This window comes from Sus scrofa, chromosome 8 (genome assembly GCF_000003025.6).
Source record: "Sus scrofa isolate TJ Tabasco breed Duroc chromosome 8, Sscrofa11.1, whole genome shotgun sequence".
Lineage (NCBI taxonomy): Eukaryota > Metazoa > Chordata > Mammalia > Artiodactyla > Suidae > Sus > Sus scrofa.
The window spans coordinates 2,034,111-2,060,304 of NC_010450.4; the positions used below are offsets into that span (position 1 = coordinate 2,034,111).

Genomic DNA, 26,194 nt, shown 5'->3' on the forward strand with positions numbered 1-26,194 from the left:
GAAAGCACAGGCCTCTGGGCAGAGCTTCTTAGCTTTTAGGATTTCTCTTTCTCTGGCGTTCCTGTCACGGCACAGAGGCAGCTAATCTCACTGGCATCCATGAGGACGTAGGTTCGATCCCTGGCCTCGCTCAGTGAGTTAAAGATCCAGCATTGCCATGAGCTGCGGTGTAGGTCACAGACGCAGCTCGGATCCCGCGTTGCTGTGAGCCGTGGTGGAGGCCGGTGGCTACAGCTCCAATTAGACCCCTAGCCTGCGAACCTTCATATGCCGCAAGTGCAGCCCTAAAAAGACAAAAAAAAAAAAAAAAGGATTTCTTTCTCACTGGCTTTCAGCAGCTGAGTTCTGAGGCGTCTTGGGCTGGTTGTGCTGTCGTGCTGTGTGTTTGCTGCCGGGTGCGTTGAGGGTCAGAGGTTGCTTGCCCTTCTCCCGCTCTGGGGACCTGAATCGCAGAGACGGCTTGAGCTCTTCCTCCAGGCCACGTTTCTTAGCTTCTTTGGCTCAGTCTTTAGGTTCACCGATCTCTTCTTCTCCTGTGTTTAATATGCTGTTAATTCCACCCTGCGACCGCTTCCTCTCAGAGGTTTCTTTTTCGTCTCCAGCAGTCCCTTTCGGGTCTTTTACCGCCTTCACTCCTCTCCAGTGTGCTCAGCTTCCTTTAAAGTCTTGAGCTTGTTACAGCATCTCTAAGTGTCTTCAGGTCTCTGTCTGATGACTCATCCTTGCTGTCACTGCCAGCTCCATTCCACTGACTGATTTTTCTCCTGTCACGGGTCACATTTCTCTGCATCTTCACATCTAGGGATGTTTGACTGGGTGCTGGATGTCCTTGGCTTTCTTTGAAGAGCAGAGGGGGTTGTTTTATTTGGCAGTCAAGCCGCTTGTGGATTGACTTGATCCCCTTGAGGCTGGTTTTCAGGCTTTTTTAGGGCCGATTCAGAGTGGCTCTCACGGTCAGCTAGTTTAGCCCCACTGCTGAAGACTGACACTTGGTGGCAGGGGTCGGGGGCAGCCTCCCTTGAAGGCTGGTGTTCAGCAGGAACTGGGGGGGTTGGGGGGACTCAGCATTCTCCCAGCCCTGTGCGGCTCTGGGGGTGTTCCGCCTGCACCTCTCGGCTGTGCCTGACCTCCTGGGGTCTCACCCCGTGTGCATAGCCTGGGATGCAGCAGCAGCAGAGCCCTGGGCTTCTGGGGCTCTTTTTCCACCGGCCTTTCCTCCTGGGCCTGCAGCTTCCGGCCACCGTGGCCTAATTCTCACCCCTGTCTCTGGGACTCAGCCAGAAGGCTGTGACCGACCTGGCTCCCCTTCCCTGTGCCACGGTCTGTCAAATGCCCCCTGGCAGGCGGCTGGGCGACCTCAGGGCTCACCTCGTTGATTTCCTTTGCATCAGGAACTGAGTCCAGTTTTGCCTCGTTTTCTGGTACTAGATCAGGGGCAGGAGGAGAAGTCCTGTCCCAGTTACACCATCGTGGCCAGGCACAGAATTCTTGTGATTGAGTTTTTTCACTATAATTGTAGGATGTGGTCTGTAAAATTCAGAACAAACCTTGGGTCAGGACACCTCCTTGCATGAGGACCTTCAGTGGTTGTCCATTGACTGTGGGATGGAAACGGCCTCACTCAGGCTTTTCTCCGCAGCCCTGCCCCTGATGTGTCCACCTCGCGGCCCAGTATGGAGCCCACAGAAGCAGGTGGTGATGGACGCGCACCCAGCTCTGGGGTCCATGGGCTCTGACTGCCCCACACCCTTCCAGTGTTCTGGGGACTTTAGCGCTGGCTGTGAAAGTCACAGCATCAGACTGCACTGGGGGAGTGGACAATGAGGGGCTGTCCTGCCCCTGCCGGGAGCTGACCCTCGGAGTTGTCCTGGCTAAGCTCAGCCTCCTGTTTGGGGGAACGTGCGTCTCGCCAGCACTCAGTTCTCTCCAGACGCCAGTCCCGGGGACCCCACGGGTGGCAGGGATGTGGGGGAGCCTGCCCAGCAGCATGTAGGGAAAGGCCAGCAGCTCAGTTCCTGCTGGTGAATCTCCTCGAGGCAGGGGTGCTCAGGTGGAGGTGGCAGCAGCCCGTGGGGCTGTGGTCAGGTGCCCTGGGGCCCCTCACACGCTGTCATTCCCGCTGTCCCCACGCGGCCCCCGAGGCCTGGCGCTACTCACTGTGGTTTGCTCCAGAAGGTGGCTGGGGGGGTAGTGCCTGCTGGCCCAGGGACACGGGTCACTGTGTGGCTCCAGCCCAGCCGTGGCAGCGCTTCCAGGTTCCTGCCATCAGAGCCCCTCCGGGCCACCTCTCCTGTCCAATCCCGACCTGCTGGAACGCGTCCAAGGGCTTCTTTACGAGCAGTCCCGTCAGACGATGCGGACACAGTCGAGCTCGGTTCACTGACACCAGCGGGGTGTGACCGTCGAGCTGAGCGTGGACAAGTGGCCGGAAGGCCGGGAGGGTAGGCTGGGTTGGGGCCGAATCCCTGCCCATGTCCCGCTGGTGTCAGGGGACGGAGGAGGGGACACCAGGGGACCCGTCTGCCGGCTCTGCTCCAGGCTCGGCCCCTCTGTTCTCAGACGGTGCTGCTCAGGCACGTCGTCACTGTCCCCCTGGGACAGACGCAGGTGCGCGGTGCCTGATGGGGAGCTCGGACACCCGCACTCGTGCTGGGCCCCTGCCGCCACCTCGCCAGTCTGTGTGCAACCAAGATGACAGACCTACAAAGGGCGGCGGCTGACGACCGTCAGCGGGAGACAATTCCGCAAAACCGCGTTTTACCTTGAAGGATGCTGCCTCAGAAAGGCCGCCCTTGTCTTCCGCCCGCATTTCGAGGTGTGATTTTATTAAACACTTCGGATGCAGCTGATAAATTAGTCTTCAAGTCCGAGCTCAGTTTACTGGAGGATCACTGAGGCCACCGTGTGTGACCTCAGGGACTTCCCCGAGGTCAGCGTCCGTGCCACCGGCCCCGGGCACCCCTCCCCTCTGCCACCAGCCTGACCACCGCCACCGCTGGTGCGCTTTGCCCGGGCCTGACTTAACGGGAGGAGTCCGCGCAGCGTGTGCCCTTCCGTGTGTCGTCAGGCATCGCGTCCTGAGTGTTCTCCTGCCGCAGCCGTGCTGCTCTGTCGTGAGGTGCTTGCCTGCTCTGCGGCCCGTGCTGTTTGCTGTCCCAGTGGTGCTGCGGTCGCGTGGACACAGCACGCGCTCCTGCTGTGATGGGCTGGCCGTGGCGTCTGCGTGCGCCGGGCTGTAGCGCGTCTGGCCAGGTCTGCAAACAGCTTTCCAGCGTGGGCGTCGGCCAGCAGGGCACGGGGGCTCTGGGCGTCCTCTGCCACTGGCATCTTCCGTCGCCTGTTTCACGTTGACCATTGAGCAGGGGTTGGGCACTGGAGTCTGGCTCAGTCTGCAGGTCTGTGAGGACTGAGGGCTGGAGCGCCTTTTCTCTGTGTTTGGCCACTCAGATGTCCGCTTCCGTGAAGTGCAAGATGCAAGATGCAAGACCTTGGCCCCTTTTCCTCCTGGATCGTCTACCTTTCCTTGTCGGTTTGCAGGAGACTTTAAAGTTATTTCCCGGAAGGAGTTCTCACTGTGGCTCAGTGGGTTAAGAACCTGACCAGTAAGAGGAAGTGGGTTCGATCCCTGGCCTCGCTCAGTGGGTTAAGGACCTGGTGTTGCTGTGAGCTGTGGTGAAGTTTGCAGATGTGGCTCATATCTGGCGTTGCAGGGGCTGTGGTGTAGGCCGGCAGCTATGGCTCCAGTTCAACCCCTAGCCTGGCAATTTCCATGTGCTGCAGGTGTGGCCCTAAAAAAGAAAGAAAGACAGAAAAGAAAGTTATTTCCTGGAAGTGGCTTTGCATTGGATTTCTGTGATCAGAGGAGCTTTCTGCTGATTACCTACCTGTTCAGCCCCTTCGTGGTGTCTTTTGACAACCAGCCGTTTTTAATGTTTGCATCGTCCGGTTCATCGTTTTCCCCTTTCTGCCGGTGCTTTTGCAGCAGGTCTTGTCCTTCCAGGATCCTGAAGGTCAAACCATCCTTGTTCTGTCTTCGGCGCTGAGGCCTCTGATGACCTGAGCTGAGGTTTTGTTTACGATGTGAGTTCACATTCACTTTTCCTGTGAGCCCCGTTTGTAGAGAAGGCCGTCCCTTCCCCACTGAGGGAGCAGCCCCTTTATCAGGTAATCGTATACTCGCGGGTCTGCTTCTGGCCTCTGTCTTCTGTCCCACTGGTCTCTCTGTCCCTGGATCAGCTCCAGGGTCGTCATCACCGTGGCTCTGAAGTGCCGTCGCTCCGTGGGTGGTCCTCGGGCAGCTTTGCACTTGCTTAGGCGGTCAGGGCTGATTTAGCCGTCGCTGGCGGCAGGAACTCCCACTGGACCAAGGAAGACTGAGATGGGGGAGATGTGAGGCAGAGCATGGACTCTGGCTGAGACCTTGACTCTGCTGCCAGCTGGCCACCACGGCCCTCCGTCAGACTTCCTGTGGGGACAAAATGAACTAACACACGAGATGCTCTTAGATCAGGACCTGGCGCATAATAAAGAGCTACTTAAATGGCAGCCCCTATTGTCACTACTCCTGCTGGTTTAATTGCATTTCCAGCGTAAGCGGAGCCGGGAGGGGGTCAAATGGCCTAGAAGGACCAGGTAGAGGGAAGCGCCTAGGACGGGTCCTGAAGGAAATCACAAGGTCAACAGTAGAGAAAGGGCATCAAGGGGAAAAACTCTCCAGGTAGATTCAAATTCAAGTTTAAAACCGAAGGACACAGGAAGATTGAACAAATTAAATGAGATGAGTTATTTTCTCAGGTAGATCCTGTGAAAAAAGAAAACTAGTACAATAATGTGAACATCAGACAAAACAGTTCACAGTGAAACAACAATTGAAAAAAAAAGAGAACAAAGCAGGCAGCGTGCACCAAAAATAGAGCCTTGCATTTGTAAAGCGAAATTAGATGAACTGCAGTAGAAGTGGACAGGTACTGTTGGGGGGAGACTTTAAATTACCTTTTGCAGAAACTGAGCGATCAAGCTGATAAGAAAGAGAGTATTTGAATTATAAAGCAGACAACTTAAATCTGATATCCTCAAATCATATCTCTGTCTGTCTATCCATCTATCTATCAATCAATCTAGCTACATTTTTGCACCCCGTAGAGAATATGGAATATTTTCCCCCAAAGGAACGGGGAGTAGTCACCAAAGTTGACAATATCACACTCCAGAAATGCGGTTGCTACAAATTAGAAATACGTTTATATCTCACAGATCACACCTACTTTCAGCAGAAGTCAGTCACGGAAAGACAAAAATAATCTGTACGTTTGAACGTTTAAAACTGTATTTCTAAGTAATCCATAGGTCAAGGAGAAAATTAAGACCGAAATTATAGTATCATTTAGAACTGTTTAGCAATGATAGTGCTACATATTGACATCGATGGGATAGTCCAAGTAGTTTTCGAGAAGAATTTGTCATATTAAATATATATTATAAAAAAGAAAAGTTGGAAAATTTGGGAAATAAGCTTTCAGCATTAGGTAGGGAAAACAGAGCAAAAGAAACACAAATTAAGGTTAAGGGTAAAGCAGAAATTAACAAAATGGAAAACAAACCAGTGCGTAACTGATTAATAAAACTTCAGTACGTAGGGTCAAGAGAAAGAGGGGGAAGGCCTCAAGAAGGCAGAAGACAGATAACATAGCTAAGCGCAAAGTGAAGTTATAAGATCACTCTGTGATAACCTTATACTAGTACATTACCAGGTCAGGCGGACCACGTTTAGGGAAATGCAGTTAGCCAAAGAAGAGGAAGCTTTGGTTACAGATAAATCAACGTAAGCAAAAATAATTTGGAAGTTAAGATCTGCACCCTTAAAGGCAACCTGCCTGCGCTGGCTTGTAGGTGGGCCTACGCTTCGGCTAGGACAAATAAGAAGGCAATAACAAGTAACTCCAGGGCTTCCGTGGCCGCTCAGCGGTAGCAAACCCGACCAGTGTCCATGAGGGTGCCGCTTTGATCCCTGGCCTTGCTCAGTGGCTTAAGGATCCGGCGTTGCTGTGAGCTGCTGTAGGTCGCAGCTGAGACTCAGATCCTGTGTAGCGGTGGCATTGCTGCGGCTGTGGCCGGCAGCTGTCGCTCTGATGGACCCCTAGCCTGGGAACCTCCCTGTGCCATGGGCGCGGCCCTAAAAAGACAAACAAACAAAACCCCAAATAACTCCACAGTCTTAGCAGCTTTAAGAAAGCAGCATTTCCTTGTCGCTTATGTTAGATGCCTGCTGCAGCCCGGCCTTGTTGGTTCTACGTGGTTTCACTCCAGGAGCAGGTTGTCGGAGCAGTTCCTCCGTGGGACGCTGTGGGTCTTGTGGCAGAGAGGGAGACGCGGCCGAGCCGGCAGTTCTTCCCTCTAAGCAGCACACTTTGCTCGCGAGCCTTTTGGCCAAGGCGCACCACCAAGCCAGGCCTGACGTCCGTGTTGAGGGTGGGCATAGCGCTCCCGCAAGGAGGGCAGCAGAAGTGGCAGACAGCGCCGTCTGCCCTGCAGCATATAGAGCACAGGAGCGACTCTGGTCATTTCGCAAAGCCAGCATAACTTTGGTACCGAAACAGGATTATTGGCCAATTTAAAGTATGAGCAAAGGTGGAAACTTCCTAAATAAAATTTTAGCGAATTGAATCCAGCAGGTTTTTTTTTTTTTTTTTTTTTAACACTGCATCCTCAGAGTTCCCATTGTGGCTTAGGGGTAATGAACCCAACTAGTAGCCATGAGGACATGGGTTCAATCCCTGGCTTTGCTCAGTGGTTTAAGTATCTGGCACTGCTGTGAGCTTTCGTGTAGGTCGCTGATGTGGCTTGGATCCTATGCTGTTGTGGTGAAGGCCGGCAGCTGCAGCTCCAATTTGACCCCTAGCCTGTAACCGCCATATGCCACAGGTACAGCCCTCAAAAAGAAAAAAAAAAAAGACATCCTTATGAAGTGAGTTTTATTCGAGGAATGCAAGGATGGTTTAACAGTCGAGAATTTTCCACCTACGTCACCATTCATTCACTCGACAGTTATTTGCTGAGATTCTACTTCCTTCTAAAGACTGTTCTGGGCGCTGGAGATACACTCGTGGACAAAACGAAGTCCCTGCCTTCCTGGGGCATACACTGCAGTAGAGGCATATCGCATTCACAAGCAGGTCGTGTTGTATTCACGGATTAAAGAGTAAAACTGCATGATCACTGGGGCTTCCTGCTGTAGCTCAGCATGTTGAGAACCTGACTAGCATCTGTGAGGAGGTCAGTTCCATCCCGGGCCTTGCTCAGCGGGCTAAGGATCAGGCATCGCTGCGAGGTGTGGTGTAGGTTGCAGATGCAGCTCAGATCCAGCTTGGCAGTGGCTGTGGCTTAGACTGGCAGCTGCAGCTCTGCTTCGACCAGTAGCCTGGGAACTTCTGCATGCCGCAGGTGCAGCCCTAAGAAGAAAACAGACAAATGAAAAACAAGAACCAAAAAAACATGATGTTCGCAATGGAGGCCAAAGGAGCAACGGATAAAATTAAGTCCCCACTTCTTGGTTGAAGTATAGTTGATGCGCAGTATTTATTCACGTTACAAGTGTACAGTACGGTGGTTTGTAACTTTTAAAGGTTGTGCTCCATGTATAGTTATTAGAAAACATTATCTATATTCCTCATGTTATATAATATATCCTGGAGCTTATTTTTTATTTTTATTTTTATTTATTTATTTTTTTAGGGCCGTACCTGTGGCATATGGAAGTTCCCAAGCGAGGGGTCCAAGTCGGACCTACAGCTGCTGGCTTACACCACAGCCACGGCAATGTGGGTTCTGAGCTGCATCTGCAACTGACACCACAGCTCACAGCAATGCCAGATCCTTAGCCCTCTGAGTGAGGCCAAAGATCGAACCTGTGTCCTCATGGATACCGGTCAGGTTCATCACTGCTGAGCCACAGTGGGAACTCCCCACTGTGCTTATTTTATACACAACAGTTTGTCCCTCTTAACCCCCCCCCCCCGCCCGCCCGCCACTGGTAACCACTCATTTGTTCTACCAGTGAGGCTACATCTCCCCGGTCCATTTTGGAAACTTGTATGTAATAGGCAAACATCAGCAATACCCCCCATTAGAACCAGAAATAAGACAAAGATGTTTCATATCTTAGCAACTATTTAACATTGTTTTGATGATTCTGGCCGACACTGTGAAGCAGGAAAAATAAATTTGAAGACTTGTAGGAGTTAGCATCACGGTGCCTCGGAAGCGAATCCGACTAGGAACCATGAGGTTGCGGGTTCGATCCCTGGCCTTTCTCAGTGGGTTAAGGATCCGGCGTTGCCATGAGCTGTGGTGTAGGTCGCAGATGCCACTCGGATCCCACATTGCTATGGCTGTGGCGTAGGCCGGCGGCTGTAGCTCCGATTAGACCTCTAGCCTGGGAACCTCCATATGCTGCAGCTGCGGCCCTAAAAAGCCAAAAAACAAAAAAACAAAAAACAGTAAAAAATAAATAAAAAAAGATTTGTAAAGGAAGAAACCCAAAGTCATCGTTTACAAGTGACGCCATCACCTAATTAGAAATCCTGCAGCATGTCCATCATGTGGCCAGGCATGGCTTTTAGAGCTGATGGGTCATGGATCAAAACCAAACTAGGAAGGCGGGTGTCCTCTGGGGAGGGAGATGAGACTAGAAGTTTAGGTATGATCAATAGGGACGTTAGATTTATGCTTCACGTTTTTACGGGAGAAACTATTTCACGAGCTGTGCACTCACACTGCGAGGAATATACAATGGGAAGCTGTGTGCCCTTCAGCCTGTGCCGTCTCATTAGCTGGGGTTTGGCATTCGTGATCTCCTTGTCCCACCAGGATTGCCCAGTGCCTCCTGTGTGCCTGGTGCCGCCGGTCACAGTACTCGTGTAATCCGCGTGTGCCGTGACTCCTGCGGCTTTAGAGAAAGGCGAAGGGACTGGGTGAGGCGTGAGGTCCTTGCGATGTTGGTCCTCGGGTTTGGCTGCAGCATCGCAGACGGAGAGGACCTCGCCCAGCGAGGCAAGGGGCTGATTCAGTCAGGCAGTGTGACTCCAGAGCCCAGGCGGTGCCCCAGCCCACCTGTGCCGGGAGGCGCCGGGCTGGAGTCAGAGTGGCCGCAAAGCAGACCTTCGGCGGATTCCTGTTGACAGAGGAGCGTGGGGGCGGCCGCCTCACTTGTCTCTTACTCATCGCGGGGCCTCGTCCAGTTTGGGAGGCACACGCAGTGAGTGGCTGGCTCCCCTGGTGCAGGGGCGCCCTGGTCTCTGCTTGTTCCGTAGGAGAGCTGGGCTTGACAGCTCCCCAGGGCAGGTGGAGGAGAGAGGGCAAGCCGGCCAGGGGGCACCTCGGCCTTTGTTTATCTTTAGCGCGACTTTTCTTTGCACCATGTCAATTTTTTTCAGTCTGAAACCATATCAAACTGTCAAAAATCGCAGCTGTAGCACAAAGAACATTTTTACGCCATTTGAGAGCGAGGCGCCGTGGGGATGTCCTTCTCCTCCCTGAATACTTGACAGTGACCTTCTCACCAGTGCACCGCAGAAACACAGCCGTCAGAGCTGGGACACTGACACTGATACAGTGTTCCCATCGCGGCTCGGCGGTAACGAACCCGACGAGAGTCCGTGTGGACTCAGGTTCGATCCCTGGCCCCGCTCAGTGGGTTAATAAGGGTCCGGCGTTGCCAAGAGCTGTGGTGTAGGTCCAGACCGGCTCGGATCTGCTGTGGCTATGGCTGTGGCTGTGGTGCAGGCCGGCAGCTGCCACTCCAACTCGGCCCTTGGCCTGGGAACTTCCATATACGTGAGTGCAGCTTTTAAGGAAAAAAAAGAATGTCTTCCTACACTGAGTTTGGTTTGTTGAAATGGAACATTGATTTCACAAAGGAGTTAGTAAGTGAATAATATAGACTTTTCGGTTCCACGCAGCATAATAAATGAATTCGATTAGGGCTAATCTTTAAAAGTGTTCTGCGCCCCTTTCTGAGACCCCGGTGGTCAGATGCCAGGGAGCCAGCCAGCCGCTTGTGTGGTGGTTGCTGGCGCTGCGCCTGGAATCCTGAACACTCAGTGTGACAAGTGACAACACCCCTGCGCTTGTCGCCTCACACTTCCCACACTGACCCTTTTTGGTTACCGGTCCGCCCGCTCACGTGGCCCCGCGAGCTCGCCCAGCGTTTCACCCCCATCTGCTTGGCATTTCAGTCTCCAGAAGGACTGTGTCATTTCAGGCGCGGAAGGTTGGTTCTCTGTGCTCTGCCAGCACAGCGACACATGGGCTTTGCTGGAAGTGACTCCAGGACAGCCCAGCACTTAGATTTCTGCTGTTTGGGCCCGGGTTTCTTCCCCGGGAGGTGGGTGGAAGGGTCCCTGGGCCCTAGGAATGGGGAGGCCTTGGCTGCCCTCCAGGGTGGTGACATCGGGCTGCGAGCTCACGAACCGTGACACTGGGAGCGGTCTCAGTGCAGCCACCAGCTCCTCTCAGGCAGGTCCTGGGAGGGCGTCACGCGTCAGCATCCTCACTGGGGAAACGGCCGACGGGCCGTGGTCTGAGGAGCTGCGGCTCCGCAGATGCCAGTTCTCAGTCAACACTGGCAGACCTTTCGTTAAGGAGGAGCCGCCGGGCTGCCCGAGGCTGCGCCGGGTCCAGCAGGGAGTGGCGCGAGGCCTGGCCCCCTGTTCCTGGCCGTGCCCTGTTCTTCCCAGCCGACCCGGCCCACGCGGGGATTCTGCGTGCGATTTCTTCGAGGAAGAAAGGCCCGCTGCTTTAACTGTGTGAGATATGCCAGGTCCACAGCTGGGGAGTGAAGAGGACACTCTTGGGGTGACTGCCGTGGCGGGGGCCGGGTGCGGCCGACTCCGATGAGGAGGATGGAGCAGGGGAGGGGAGGGGCGGGGGGCTGTGGGCCAGGCAGCCCCCCACCACGGGTGCCACCCCCTTTCAATGCAGAACGCAGGCAAGTCCCACAACTCTGACCTCGAGCCTGGCCTTCCGTCTGGGTTGTTTGAAGGGAGGGACTAGGATACTCTCACTTGGGAGTCAGTCAGCGTCTTTGCTACTCTTCCCATGCGAGGTCCACGGGCAAAGACTCCCTCGTGCTCTCTCGCCCAGCCCCGCGTTGTCCATTTCTCCCCACGGGGAAACCAGGGCACAAGGCTATTCACGCCCCTGCAGCCCATCGCCGCCTGCCCCCAGGGCCAGAGGGACCAGCAGGCCTGGTCTCCCCACCCCAGCTTTCCCCCACGCTGAGCTTCTCCCTCGTCGCGACTTTATGGCAGGTTCTTGAGGCCTGGTCAGTTGAAAGGCTGGGCCCGTTCACTGAGGAGCAAATACAAGGTTTCAAAAGTAGGTGATGTGGTTTAAAACTGCATGGCCGCTTTGCGCTGTATGTGGGTTTTTATCTAAGAAAGGATTAAACTCGAGTTAGTGGTTCCGTTTTGGCAGTGGTGTGTGGTGTCTAGTTCTGCACTCGGGGAGGGAGTTGCAAACATGGAAAGGAGAATAGGCTGGAGTTGGGCTGAGAGGTGTCAGCATGGTTTGCAGATAGATGTGCAGACGTAGACGGACACACACGCAGGCCTCCGCGTGTTCATGCGCTCATGTCCGTTTCTTAGCTCTGTCCACTGGGAGGCCCCGGAGCAGTGAGCACCCCTTGTGCCCAGAGCTTGGTGTTTAAACACCACTCTTCCGCGAAAGGAACCAGGGTTCCTTGAAGCAAAGACTGCTTCCTAGGCTGGAGCAGGGAAAGTACGAAATGAGCCTGGAACATTCTTTTTTACACCAGAAAATGAGGACGTGCTCAATGCATGATGAGGACTTACCCGAAGGAGCCAGGTGCCAGCCTGCAGGGAGGTGGGATATAAGAGAAGAGAAGAAACTCAGATGCTTGTGGCACGTGAGCTGTTGTAAAGCAGAAAGTCCACTGAGAGCAGCCTGATGCCGCTGAGTGACTTGGTGGTGAGTGGGGAGAAAGGAAGGCCTTTCCTACAGGAGAGCGGCTGGTGCTGGGCGCCGCTGCCGGGGACACTCAATGCGGGGGCCCGCGTGCCGAGGAGCAGGACACGCAGCATCTCAAAGGGCCGGATGTGCCTCTGGAGCGGAGGAGCCTGGCACTGGAGCCAGCCCCACCAGTGCTGCAATGACCCACAAGGGGGACACGGGGAGGACACGCCTTGCCGGGCCGCGAGGGGACGTCAGGCGGCCCAGACTGAGGGGCGGTCCCCAAATAACGGGCTGGTGGTCCAGGAACCAAAGAAAGGCTGGAGCTTTAGATACGACAGCTAAGCACCCTGACTCGGCCCCTGGATGGGGAGGTGGCCAGAAGGGACGTTGGCACCTCCCCGGTTCGATAGCCGTGCTGCGGTTGTGAAAGAGAATGTGTCTGCGCTTCAGAAACGCGCACCCAGGGTTTAGGAGGAAGGCGGTGTCTCCAACTTAGTCTCAAATCGTTTGGGGAAAGGGGTGTGTGTGTGTGTTGGGGGGGGAGAAGACCAACTGGGGCGGGGGAGGGGAGAGAATGATACGCAGGTAGCGGGGTTGGTGAATCCCGGTAAAGGGGATACAGGAGTTCCTTTTGCTATATTTGTAACTTCCTGCAAGTTTGAAGTTACATCAGAATTAAAAGCTGCCCCCAAAGGATGGCACACGTGGCTCTGAGAAAGGGGTGGTTTTAGTGCCAGGGAAAGAAAGGGCTTTGCCAGGGTGCCTTGTTCAGCACCTGCCTTCCCAGCTTGTCAACTGTGCCAACAGCTCTGCTTCTCTGAGCCTGGCTGCACCACTCAGGTCTTCGCTTGTGCTGTTTACACATCAGGCCGGGAGCCCCTGGGCAGGATGAGCGAGACGCAGGGCCCCGTGTCTCGGCCTGACTCTGCCTCCACTCCGCCTGTGCACCGGGCCTCTCGGGCAGATGGTGCTGCTTCGGGACTTTGGGGACTTTGCGGCCAGGGGTGTGGAGGGAACGAGAGACCTCGGGGCTAAGCCGCATCCTTAACCCCTTTGCCCGAGCTGTGTTCTTGGAAAACGTCAGACTGATTTAACGCGTTTTTCAGAGGACTGACTCCAGGTTGCGGGTGTTCATGCAGCAGTGCCCGTCCAAGGATCTGTACTGGGTCAGCCCGGGAGCCGACCCGGGCCCCGCCAGCTCTGGCAAACCCAGCTTCGGTGGGACGGTCACCGAGTGCTTCGCTCTGACCTCAAGGGCGCCTTGCGGTTTCCAGGTGCCTCGGTTTGGGGCACTGGCTGGTCACCTCTGACTCTGCGCTTGGGGTGCTCACCTTCTCATCCAAGAGATATGTCTTGTGTTTACGGGATTAAAACATTTTAAGAGGGCAACAAGTTTTCCTTGACCACTGCTAGTTGAACAGAAAGCAAATTCCCCAAGGCCCGAGGGCTTCATCTTCGGCATCTGTAGCTCCAAGAGCAGTTTCTGGAGCTTCGCTCTGCCTGCTAAATAATTCACCTTCTCGGCAACAGCAGGCTAAAGTCCGCCCTAAATTATGGATGCGGCTGCCGAGGTGCTTTGTGTGAAGTATATGCACGGGTCTCTCTCTGGAGCTGGAGGGAGACTCGCCTTTGTGCCTGCAGCCTGGGAGCTCTGCTGAAAGGGCCCTAATTGCCTCCTCGGGCGGGCGCGCAGGCTAAGGAACCATGTCTCTGTGCGTGGCCCGAGCCTTTGCCCGGGGCCCCGGGGGCGCCGCCGGCTGACCTGGTATGGATTCAGAGGGGTGGTTTGCGGTGAATGGTTGGAAGTATTTGGTTAGATGGCATCACAGTGGCTCTTATCAGCTCTACCCAGGTAAAGTCCCTCCGCTCTGTGCCGCGGCGTGGTTGGCGGGGGGCAGGCAGGCGGTGCGGTCCTCAGGTGTGTGCACCCAGGGCCAAGCCGAGCCGCCGCCCCGGCCCTGTGAGAGGCCCTCGAGGTGTGGTTTACACAGTTCAAGGGCTTGAGGTGGTGGTTGGGATGAGCTGTTCTGGTGAGATAAGGGGCTGAAGCCTTGAGTTAGAAAACCATCGGTAACATTTTATTGCTAAGATGGCACTAACTTTATTTGCAACACGTAACCTACGTGAGTATCCCGCCAGTAGAAAGGTGTGGCTTTTCTAGTTTTCAGCAAATCTGAAACAGACTTCAAAAACTTTCTCACCTGCAAAAAAAAAAAAATGGAGTTCCTGTCAGGGCGCAGCGGAAACGAATCCAACTAGGACCCATGAGGTTTCAAGTTCGATCCCTGGCCTCGCTCAGTGGGTTAGGGATCCGGGCGTTGCCATGGCTGTGGTGTAGGTTGCAGATGCAGCTTGGATCCTGCGTTGCTGTGCTCTGGTGCAGGCCAGCAGCTGTAGCTCCGATTGGGCCCCTAGCCTGGGAACCTCCATGTGCCTCGGGTGCGGCCCTAAAAAGACAAAGAAAAAAAAAAAACTTTTTCACCTGGAAAGCATTTTTGTGACTCAATGGATGAATTGAAAGGGGGGAAAAAAGCCCCAACAGTAACAGCAAAATCCAGGAGACAGTGACACTTCTCTGCAGTGAAGCTGTGAGGTGGGGGGCGGGGCGTCTTCTCCAAGTAGTTTCCTCTTGTATCTCTTTGCTCTGTGTTTCCTGTAAATTATCCCTCTTTGCCTCCAGTTTATTTCCCATGTCTTGCATCTTCAGCATCAACAGTCTAAAGTCTTCTTCCTGGAGGCTGCCAATCTCCTGATCACGTAGCTGTTTTTCTTTCTCCCTCATCTGAGTTATCGTTCTGTCTTTTCATTGTTACATGTTTTTGGTGTGGTGACCTTTTTACAGATAATAGAGTTGTAGCGTCTCTTACTTCTGGTGTCTGCCCCCGTCGTGGCTGAAGTTGGTAGTTGGTACGGGGGCTTGCTGTAGGCTTCCTGACAGGAGGGACTGATGCCTGCCCACTGGCAGGTGGGGCTGATTCTTATCCCTCTGGTGGGTGGGGCTTTGTCTCTGGATGGGATTAGAGGTGGCTGTGTGCCGGGTTGGGGGGGGGTCTTCAGGCAACCGGTTTACTGATGCAGGGGCTGTGATCCCACCTGGATTGCTGTTTGCCCTGGGGCTTCTCAGTGCTATTGGGTGCGGCCAGATTTTCCCCAAATGGCCCCTCCAGAGAAAGGCAGCTGATGATGATTCCCAAGAGCTTTGCTTCCAGTGTCCTTCCCCCACAACAAGCCACATTCACCCCTGTTTTCCCAGGAGGTCCTCCAAGAACTGCAGTCAGGTTTGACCCAGTTTCCCATGGAGACTTTGCTTTGCCCTGGGACCCAGCGCACGTGAATGTCTGTGTGCGCGTTTTAAGAATGGGGTCTCCGTTTCCCCCCGTCCCGTGGAGCTCCTGCGCACCAGCCCCACTGGCCTTCAATGCCAGATGCCCCGGGGGCTCTTTCTCCCCGTGCCAGATCCCCACACGTGGGAGTTTGATGTGGGGCTCAGAACCCTCACTCCTGTAGGTGAGTCTCTGTGAACCAGTCACTTTCCCGCCTGTGGGGCTTCCCACCCGGAGGTGTGGGGTGGCTTTTATCGCGTAATCGCCCTCCTACCTCTTGATGGGGCCTCCCCTTTGTCTTCTGCGGTAGGATGTCTTTTTGAAGGTTTCCGGTCCGTGTGGTTGAAGATTGCTCAGCATTTGGTTGCAGATTTTGTTGTTGTCAGGCGAGGAGCTGAGCTCCAGTCCTTCTGTTCTGCCGCCTTAATCCTGAGGTTTTCTTGTGCAGTAGCTTTCTCTCTGGTTGGAGGATGCGTCGTGGTTTTACCCAAACACCTGCCTCCCCAGAGGGACTCGGGCAGCGGCCCAGACAGTCACCTGTGTGGCCCGGCTGTTGGGGTAGGTAGGAATCCTGGCGTTGGGAGGAATTTCAGTTCAGTTCAAGGCCAATCTTTCCATAAATGTGCACTCTTGTCCAGAGCAATCGCAGAGTGGCTGTAAAGGGGCGTGAATTACGGGATTCAGAATTTGGCAGTGGGTACCAAGGCCCAGGTGGCTGTCTCCGTGTGTGGTCACACGGAAGGGCCAAGAGTCCATTGTCCCCAAAGGGCTCTGTGCCCACCGCATGGCTCTCACCACTCTTCTGCAAGGCTTCGCGCCCGAGGGTCCAGCGGGTGTTAGGGTGTGGGGACCTCGGCCTGGACGCGTCTCCTTCGCCGCGAGGAGCGCGTGCTTCCAGAGCCTGGCCGCCGTGGGCTGAACCACCCGAGTCCACATGCTCAGTGTGGCCCGGCCGCTGGAGCTGCCCCCTCGGGTCCTTGCTGTCCACTCGCACAGCTCTCCTGGCATCTGACTTGAGGCCCAAGGAGGGGCGTTTGGGTCGCCTTTCCCGCCAGTGGGGGCAGGCCCGGAGTAACTTTCTGACTTGGCTGCAGGGCCTGCATCCCCTCGGCGGAAGCAGGGCTTTTCAGCTACAGCAACTCTCGGGAGAGGCTCTGTCTGCAGGCAGCCGCCAGGCCCAGCCTCTCGGCGTCTGTCCCCCTGCCTGCCCCTCCTCTGTGCTCCTCAGAGTCCAGGGCACCCACCAAGGGATCCGTGTAGGCAGACCTCACACGAGGGGCCGGGGGTTCCTCTATATTTGCTATGCCTGCGGCGTGTGGAAGTTCCCAGGGCAGGGATTGAACCTGAACCACAGCAGGGACAACACCAAGTCCTTAACTGCTATGCCACCAGGGAACTCCCCCTTAAAAAATTTTTTTTGAAGTTTCTTTATCAATCAGACTTTGAAGGTGTCAATTGTTGATTTGTGAGCCTTAACAATTTGCATTTGCCGAGTCTTATAAAAATGAATCCGTATACAGGTCAACTTTCCCCTAAAATGTCTACGCAGTCAGCCTTCACTCCTCTGCTCAGCCCAGCGCAGGCTGGGGGTGGGTAGAGCTACATGAGGGTGCTGAGCGCTGGGCAGGGGGCTGGCTGGCTGGGAAGCCCGCAGCCTCTCGCTTCCCCTGTCCTGGGTGCACTGGTTGCGAGGGAGGCACACCGGCTACATCATCCTGCTTGTCGCATGTTGGAATCCAAACAGCTCTTGTTCCAGAAATAAAGCTCCAGCACCCTTGGTGGGTTCAGCTGTTCCGCCTGCTGTCGGCCCCCTGTCCTCATGGTTCAGGCCACTAGCACCCTGAGCAGAGCCACACACAGCCGCAGGGGCCGGGGAAGCCAAAATTCCTTCTTGACATTCCCTTGTTAATCGTCTTCTGCAGGGTAAAGTCCACACTGCCTGTGCCCACCACCGGCCCTGCTGTCCTGGCCAGCTCTCCTGCTCCCTGGCGCGCAGCCCCCGCCGCCCAGCCACATGGGCTGTGAGCTCGTTTCTTGTGCCACTGGGCCTCTGCACGTGCTTGTTCCCCCGTGGAAGGCTTTTCTCGCCTCCGCAGGGTGGTTAACGCCTGCTCGTGCCTCCGCCCGCAGTCTGACCACTGTCGCCTCAAGGAACAAAGGCCGAGGGAGGTGGTGCTCGTGCTCCTTCTTTTCAGAGTGTTTTCGACACAGGCTCGTTCATTTTGGGAGGAGCCCCACACCCCGTTTATCAGCACGAACCCTGTCGGGAGTGCCCAGGGCTCCCTGCCGAGACCACCTGCTCCTGACTCGGTTTGGCTTACATCCGCTTCGCTCAGCGTGGGGCCCGAGGTGGGGCGGTTCAGGTCCCTCCTTGGTGGCGGATCGTCGCTGTTTGCGCTTCTTTTGGTTTGTTGATCTGTTTTCTTACTGATGTGTGGGTGCCCTGAAATATAAAGGAAATTAGTCCTTCGTCTCTGTGATGGTTCCATCTCTCCCGCAGTTTCTTGTCTTCTGATTGAACTTCTAGTGTTTTACGTACAGGATTTGGGGGGGGATTGAGGTATAATGACACACAGCACTGTATAGGTTTCGGGTGTAAAACGCAACAGTTCAAAATGCGTCTCTCTTGCGAAGTGCTGACCCCGGGAGTGTAGCTGATGTCGGTCTCCAGGCAGCGACAGAGTTTTCTGTCTGGTGATGCGGACGTGGAGGCTCTCAGTGCAGCACAGCGTTCCCGCTCTTGTCGCCGGGCTGCGCGTTCCGTCCCGGGCCTCAGGTAGCACCCGGCCCCCTTGTCCCTTTGCCCCTTCACCCCGCGCGCCCGCCGCGTTCACACCGTCTGCTCCCACAGTGCAGACTTCAAGCTGTGCTCTGGGCGGGAGCCTTCGGGGTCTCCTGCTCAGAATTGTCAGAAAACCGTCCTATGCTTTTTTCTAGCATTTCTCCAATTACTTGTTTCGGTTGTTTGTTTTCCTTTTACAGCTGCACCTGCGGCATCTGGAAGTTCCCGGGCCAGGCGTCGAATTGGAGCTGCATCTGCAACGTAGGCCACAGCCTACACTGGGTCCTCAACCCACTGATCGAGGCCAGGGATCGAACCTGCGTCCTCGCTGAGACAACGTCCAGTCCTTAACCCCCTGAGCCACAATGGGAACTCCTCCCATTTCGTCTCTAACGTTTAAATCTTTGGTCCATGTGGGGCTTATTCTGTGTGTTGCTTTCTCTTTGGATGGTTACCCTGTTGGCCAGCTCATTCTGCCCCGTTTATCGAACGACCCGGCTGTGCTCCGTCCCGGTGGCGTCTTTCTGTATCGTCTCCCGACCCGCTCAGGACCCCGCCCGGGGATGTGGTGTGGTGTGACCCTGCGTGGAGCGGGCCCTCCTCCTCGCTCTGTTCTGTGTGGTTCTCCAGCACGTCCTGTTCGGTTTCCCACACGAGCTTGACGCTCGGTTTGTCTGGCTCTAAGGAGACACCTGTTGGCAAGGTGCTGGGGGCTCTGTGTTGATTTGGGAGGATGAGCGTCTGGGCTCGTTTGACCCTTGCTGCCCCGGTCACCGGACACAGAGCAACATGAAGATGGGCCTCTTCCAGGTCCCCGGCCCCAGGGGCGAGGCGAGAGCGCAGGCCCGCCTGTGGGTGTCGGCGCGCAACGAGGGGCGTCTCCTGTCCCTTACTCGCAGAACGGGGGGCTTTCCCCGTGGGGCAGTTCTGTGTGTCGGGTCTCAGCGTCCAGATGGTTCCCTGCCGCGCGGGGCAGCTGCCGAGCTCCCTCATCCTCGGCCACTGACTGGGCTCCGCGGTACCGGCCTCACACGGGGTTTACCCGCCGTGAGCGCTGCGGCTTGAGGCCGAGCTCGGGTCCCAGCCTCCCGCGGTCCCCAGGGAGGGCTGCTGGGGGTCCTGCCACAAGCATTTTTTCTCAGCAACGGCGCCCACAGCACTGGATTCTCTTGATCCTTAGAGAAAAGTTAGTACCGTCCTCTCCAGACTTGGGCGACTTCTTTTTTTTTTTTGTCTTTTTTTGCTATTTCTTGGGCCGCTCCCAGGGTATATGGAGGTTCCCAGGCTAGGGGTCCAGTCGGAGCTGTAGCCACCCGCCTACACCAGAGCCACAGCAACTCGGAATCCGAGCCGTGTCTGCAACCTACACCACAGCTCACGGCAACGCCGGATCGTTAACCCACTGAGCAAGGGCAGGGACCGAACCCGCAACCTCATGGTTCCTAGTCGGATTCCTTAACCACTGCGCCACGACCGGAACTCCATGGGTGACTTCTGAATCCCGTTTCTTTCTAGAGCAGCTTGAGTTCTTTGGTTATTCTTTGACCTTCTCTTGTTCTTTCCTTTTCGAGTCTAGATGAATAGAGACGATTTAGAGCCGATCAAACGATCCTTGCCCTCAGTGGCTTCTCTTTACCACAGTCGGCTTCTGGGGTTTGATTTGATCAGAGTCGGGTTCCGCTTTCTTGGCCCGGAAGGTGCACCTTTCTCTGGGCCAGTGGTGGCCCCGTGGCCTCCTGCCCGTCATCCGACCCGTGGACGCGGGGCCTCTGTCCCAGCAGGGCCCGCTGCCGCTTCCCTGACCCCTGGACTCGTCTCCCCCAGCCCGGTCCCTTGTCTCCGATGAGGTGCAGTGTCACGCTCAGCCTAAAGCTGGAGCTGCTTAAGGAGGCCACCTGACTCCTCAGCCCCGCTGCCCAGGCAGCGACCTGAAAAGGCAGCACAGGAACGTGTGAAAGTCAGCCGTGCTTCCCAAAGCCACGGCCACCGCCACCAGCTTAGTGCTGTCCTCGTTGTCCTCGGCTCGGCTGGCTGAGACTGGCCGGACTGCCTTCGTATCAGGATGGGGGGGCCCGCAGGGGACGCGTGGCCCTTCATTTCTGCTCCTGGCTGGCCTCGTCCCTTTCCCCTTGGGTTTCAGGGCCAGGCTGCCCACGTGGGGACTCTGCTCGCAGGAGGAGGGTGAGGGCAACCTGGGCTCCTTCGAGCCCCCCAACCCCCGCCCCGTATGAAGGGGAGCAGTCACTGAGCGCTTACTTAGACCATGATGGAACCAGAAGCGTCTAGAGCCGGCTTGTAGACTCGGGGACAAAGCCCCGGGAAAGGCCTGCTGTTCCCACGCTGGGACGTCACGCTGCCACATGGCCACATGCTCACACGGCACGTGCCGCCTAAAGATCGTGTGTCGAGACTGGGCCGCATGCAGGAAGGTGTGAGCGCGAGATTCCCACTGAGACGGGCAGCATCCCCAGCCCCTGGGGACCCACCGGGTCCCCTTCACCCTGCTCGCCCCACACGTGGCCTCTCTTCCGAGGCCTCCGCACCTCAGCTGGACTCGCTGAGAGCTCCCGGTGTACCCATGGCCATGACCTGGGACGAGCATCCTTGGCAAGTGGCCGTCGGCGCCCAGCCATGCTTGCTCCCCGCTCCGGGGGAAGGCAGCTTGGGGAGGGCGGGCGGGGGGCCAGGCCCGCAGGCGAGTGAGGTCTGTGCTGCCCGCAGAGCTGAACGGCCCCGACCTGAAGGACTGCGTGAGCAACCACAGCCTGAGCAGCAATGCCAGCCTCCCCAGCGTGCAGAGCTGCCGGCGCTTGCGCGAGCGGAGGGTGGCCAGCTGGGCCGTGTCCTTCGAGCGCCTTCTGCAGGATCCGCTCGGCATTCGATACTTCTCCGTGAGTAGGGCGGGCAGCTCAGACCCCAGACGGGGCCAGCAGGGCGGGCGTGTCCTCGTCCTGCACCTGCCCCGGGCACTCGAGGCCGCAGGGCTCAGCGAGCCCCTGTCCGCAGCAAGGAGCATCGGAGCTTCTTGTAAGAGCAGGTGGCTGTCGGGGGTGCGCGGCTCCCGGGAAAGCAGCTGTGGGGCCGAAGTGGTCCCCAGCCTGGAGTTTGAGTTTGTCTTTCAGGTACATTCTGGGTCCGTGAAAGGTAAACGTAAGAGTGGGGAGCAGAAACAGAGCTCAGGACGAGGGAGGCCCCACAGCCCCCCCGGGGAGCCCGTCCCGAGGGCTGCGCGACGCTTAATCGGTGGTGTGCTTCTTAGGACTTTCTGCGGAAGGAGTTCAGTGAAGAAAACATCTTATTCTGGCAGGCCTGCGAATGTTTTAATCATGTTCCCGCACACGACAAAAAAGAGGTACGTGTCCTCAGGCTGGGTGTGGGCGGGCTGAAGGGCAGGGTGATGTCACCCAGAGCCGTTTGAAAAGTCCCGTAAAGATATTTTCACACGGTGGAGAAAATGCTCTTTTTCAGAAGAAGTTCCTTATTTAAACATGCGTGATATTTAGTTTCGCCTGAACACAGTTTACATAAATGCCTTTCGCCCTAAAGTTTGTATGAGCTCATGTGCTGCCGCACAGCGTGGAGAAGGGAATTGGAGAGAAAACCCTGGCTGAAGAGCACAGTCTAAGAATATCTGTGCCTTCAGCCCCCTCGCCGAGAAGCCCCGGCCGGTGCCAGTGCTGGTCACCCAGGGCTGTGGGGCCTCGTCCCTGCTCCGCAGAGACCACACGGCATGGACGCTGCGCCGCGCTGCGTGGACGCTGCGCCCGGGGCCGTAGCAGGAGCACAGCCCGGCTCTGTGGAGCATCCAGTTGCCCCTGAAAACATCTGGGGAGGAGCCTGTGCACTGAAGTTTCAGCCTGGCTGGCATTTTTATTCATCACTCGAGCAAGAAATATTTATTGGGCCCCAGGAAAGGGCACCTCCGGTGCCTGGAACCACGTCAGGCATTTGGAACACGCGGGGCAACCGGCGGGAAAGGCGTGTGGTGCCCGTGTCGCGCTCACACGCGTGTCCCCTCAGCTCTCCTGCAGGGCCCGCGAGATCTTCAGTAAGTTCCTGAGCAGCAAAGCCACCACTCCGGTCAACATCGACAGCCAGGCCCAGCTGGCCGACGACATCCTCAGCGCCCCCCACCCCGACATGTTCAAGGAGCAGCAGCTCCAGGTGATGGCCGGGTGCGCGCGGAGGACTCAGCCCCCCGCAGGTGCCAGACCGCGAGGACAGGGCTGCCGGGCTCCCGGGCCCAGGCCGGGGGTCCCCGCCACCGCGTGCCTGTCTGCTGACCCCCCTGAGGCTCCCGGGCCGTGGCGTCCGAGGGGCGGACAGCCGTCCGGGTCGTTCTCGGTTCAGGACACACCGAAGCCATCAAGTGCGCACGGGCCCCGTTTGCAGGGCTCCTGCCCACGGCCTTAGCAGAGGCTGTTCTCTGCTGAGTCACACACACACAGCGGAGGGAGTGCTTTCAAGGCAGGTCTCCCGCCCCGTGGACGTGCCTGCTCTGGGCGCCTCTCCGCTACCCAGGCAGACGGCGAGGTCGAGTTGGCCGTCCTGTCCGCCTGTGGCGCTGCCTTTCTGGAGGCTGCTGGAGGCGGCGGGTTGTACGCGAGCTGCGCGAGCCGCTGTGTGATGGGCCAGCGGGGGGACGGGGGGGACAGCGGTGCGGGGAGCCTGGCGCGGCGGCCCTGCCCTTGGGGCAGTGGGTCGCTCCCGCCCGTGACCGGCTGCGCCGCGCTTCTCGGCAGATCTTCAACCTGATGAAGTTTGACAGCTACGCCCGCTTCCTCAAGTCCCAGCTGTACCAAGAGTGCATCCTGGCGGAGGTGGAGGGCCGCGCGCTGCCCGACGCGCAGCACGTGCCCAGCAGCCCCACCTCCAAGCACAGCGGCGGCTCGGACCACTCCAACGTGTCCACGCCCAAAAAGGTGCCCGGCCCACCATGCTGGCCTCGCCCCGGGGTGCGGGGGGCGCGCTCGGGCCGAGCGACGGCAGGAGCCCCTGCCGGCGGGGGGGCTGAAAACCCTCTGGGGCCTCAGGCCTCGGGCCCCCGAGCGGCTGGTCTGAGGCTCTGGTCCCGGCGGGCGAGGCCGCGGGCGCTGCGCCTCTGAGCCCGGAGCTCCCACGGAGCCGGAGCCGCTCCAGCTTCCTTTCCACGCGCTTCCCGCGGCGGCCAAACAACCCCGCCCCGCTGCAATAGCGTTTCCCGTTTGCCGGCAGCTGAGTGGAAAATCGAAATCGGGCCGCTCGCTGAACGAGGAGCTGGGGGACGAGGACAGCGAGAGGAAACGGAAAGGCGCGTTTTTCTCTTGGTCAAGGACCCGGAGCACCGGGCGGTCCCAGAAGAAGAAGGACCACGGCGACCGTCCAAACGGTTGGTGGTGGTTCGCGTGCCGCTGGGGCCGCGGGGCGAGGCCGTGGGGACGAGGGAGCCAGTGCCCCGCTGGGGGTGGCCCTCCGGGCCGGTCCGGGTCCTCTGCCCGGGCGTCTGGGGTGCAGCCCGCCCCGCCCCCACACTGGGGCCCCGCCTCTGGTCCCAGCAGTAGTGGGTGCGCTTGGGAGAAAACTGGGAGATCCAGCCAAGCGAAGAGGAGGAAATACAGACGTCCTGCCTGCCTCTGTCCGCCAGACGGCCGCGTGTTTTTCCGGCGAGGCCATTTTTCCTGGTGTTCGCTGTGGGCGGGGTGCACAAGCCCTTGTGGTTTTTTAAAGAAAATGCGATGCCTCGGGTCGAGGACCCGGCATTTTGCAAGTGGTAATTGTGTGTGTGTGACTCTTAAGGGAGCCATTCCAGGTCTTTCCCCCCGCGTGGCTGGGAAGAGAGTGTGGCCTCTCCCCGGGGCGGCAGGGAGGCTCAGGGTGGGCAGCGCCCTGGGGGGGAGGCCGAGGGGCAGACATGTTCACAGCAGCCCCGGGACACAGGGATTGCCCTCCCCCACAGGCTCCAGGCCTGGGTCCGAGGTTGAGGCGGGGGTGCAGACAAGGAACACTCCCCAGGGAGGAGGTGGGAGGCGCAGCTGTGTGCTGCCAGGCCGTTTTCGGGGTGAATTTTACCTCCTCCGCAGAGCAGCCTGCCCAGGAGGCCTCACGCCTCTTCTGCAAGGCGCCTGGGGAGGCTGTGGGCCGGGGCTCGGCGTGGGGGCAGGCAGTCAGCACAGCAGCTCTTCTACAAGGAAAAGCTGACCGCGCCGGGGTGGCGGGGAGCGGGGGGCAGCTGTGTCGTCGGGTGGGGCCAGGGACCCCTAGGACCAGAGATAGGCCGCGCCTGGCTCTTTAGGCCTGTGCCCCTAAGTGGCAGCCCCAGAGCCTGGGCCCCCCTGCCTGCAGATGTTTAGAGAGTCGCGCTGACTGCAGGGCGCTCATGTCCTAGGGATTCTGGCTTGGTCGCCCGGCAGGCTGTTGCTTTTGGAAGGTGGGCCCGTGGTTCGGAGGGTCTGTGGGACCTGGGAGCCGCTGTCTGATCAGCCCTGCAGCCCCCAGGGCCCCGGCACCACAGCGTGATGGGGGTTAGGCCCTGTGTTTTAAAAGGTCCTTTCTAGTGGAAATGAGTCCAACTAGTATCCATGAGGATGTGGCTTCGATCCCTGGCCTTGCTCAGTGGGTGGGGGATTAGGCATTGCTGTGGCTGCGGTGCAGGCCGGCAGCCGTAGCTCCTATTCCACCCCTGGCCTGGGAATGTCCATGTGACGCGGATGCGGCCCTAAAAAGCAAAAATCAATCCATCAATAAAAATAAAAGCTAAAAAAATTAAAAATATAAGGTCCTTTCTAAGTCAGGATCCTTAGCCCACAGGGAGCTCGGTTAGTGGCATTGGCCTGCGGGCCTGGCGCTGCCTGGCCTTTCCTGGAAGATGGGCGGGCAGTGGTGGAAGACGCAGTAACTGGCTGGCGTGTTTACCGCTGTCGCTGTCCTTGGGGCCCAGGAGCCTGGTGTTGAAATAACAATTCCTAATTAAATGAGGGGCTGGGCAGCCGCACCAGGGGCTCTTGCTGGCGTTTTGACTGCTGTGAGGCCGAGGGAACCCGGGCGGGAGGCTCCCGGCTCCAGCTATGGGCCAGGGAGGTGAGGCCACACTGCCCACCCAGGGGCCTTTCGGAGCCTGGCTTCTGCCTTCAGTACAGCCGTTTAGGTTGAAGTGTGTGGGTGGGGGGAGTGCTGGGGGGGTGGGGAGATGGGGCGGTTGGGGGACCACGTTCACGGGTTTCTGTGGAGTTTTTTATAATGATTTTTATTTTTTCCATTATAGCTGGTTTACAGTGTTCTGTCAATTTTCTACTGTACAGCTCAGTGACCCCGTCACACACACACACACACACACACACACACACACACACACGCACACACACACATTCTTAGCCTCGCGTTATCCTGCTCCATCGTACGTGGCTGGATAGAGTTCCCAGGGCTCTGAGCTGGGTTTCTGTGCTAAGTGAGGAAGCGTGAGGGGGTGCTGTTGCCCGTCTGAGTGACCGTGTCCCCCGCAGACCCCCTGCACGCCAACGGAGGCCTGGGCCGCCGGGAGTCGCAGGGCTCCGTGTCCTCTGCCGGGAGCCTGGACCTGGTGAGTCCCCGAGGAGCCCGTCTCAGCGTCCAGGCCCCATGGCCACATCCCTCCCGACCCTCCGAGCCCCGGACCCTCCCCAGCCGTGTTCCCAGGACCTGAGAGGAGCGTCTGATCCTGAGGTGCCCCTTGGGTCCTAAAAATATCCGGGACCTCTTAAAGAGGAGGCCTTTTGTTCCTGTTCCCGCACCGTTTTGCTGGACGCCCACCGGGAGCAGGTGCTCCGTCTTTGTCTCAGCACCTGCTCATCCCGGCAACTCAAACACCCCAGTGTCTGTGCCTCTGCCGTGGGGGCTGTGCTGAGCTCTCCCCCACCCACCCATGACCCAGCCCCAGCCCCAGCCCCAGCCCCAGCCCCGGTGGGCGGGAGCTGCATCGGCCAAGACCCTGCCGGCCCAGGCTCCCCGCGCCCTGCTGAGCTACTTCCTGGCCCCAGGTTCCAGCATGGTGCCCACTGGCTGCGCGCTGATGAGCTCGTGGAAAACCTTACTGTTGCCAGCATCCTAGTCACTCGAAATTGTCAAGCAGGAGTAGTTAACGTAGAGTAATTATTTCTTCAGTTAT

General features: G+C 57.5%; 1 protein-coding gene across 1 annotated transcript in view; it reads left to right on the forward strand.

Annotated features, from left to right (window-relative positions):
• RGS12 (regulator of G protein signaling 12) overlaps nucleotides 1–26,194 on the forward strand; it is a 103,581-nt gene that overhangs the window by 62,721 nt on the left and 14,666 nt on the right. Inside the window, 6 exon segments of the mRNA XM_021100805.1 lie at nucleotides 20,797–20,966; nucleotides 21,335–21,427; nucleotides 22,096–22,239; nucleotides 22,818–22,997; nucleotides 23,290–23,443; nucleotides 25,554–25,630. Of these exon segments, the coding sequence (XP_020956464.1) occupies nucleotides 20,797–20,966; nucleotides 21,335–21,427; nucleotides 22,096–22,239; nucleotides 22,818–22,997; nucleotides 23,290–23,443; nucleotides 25,554–25,630 (818 nt within the window).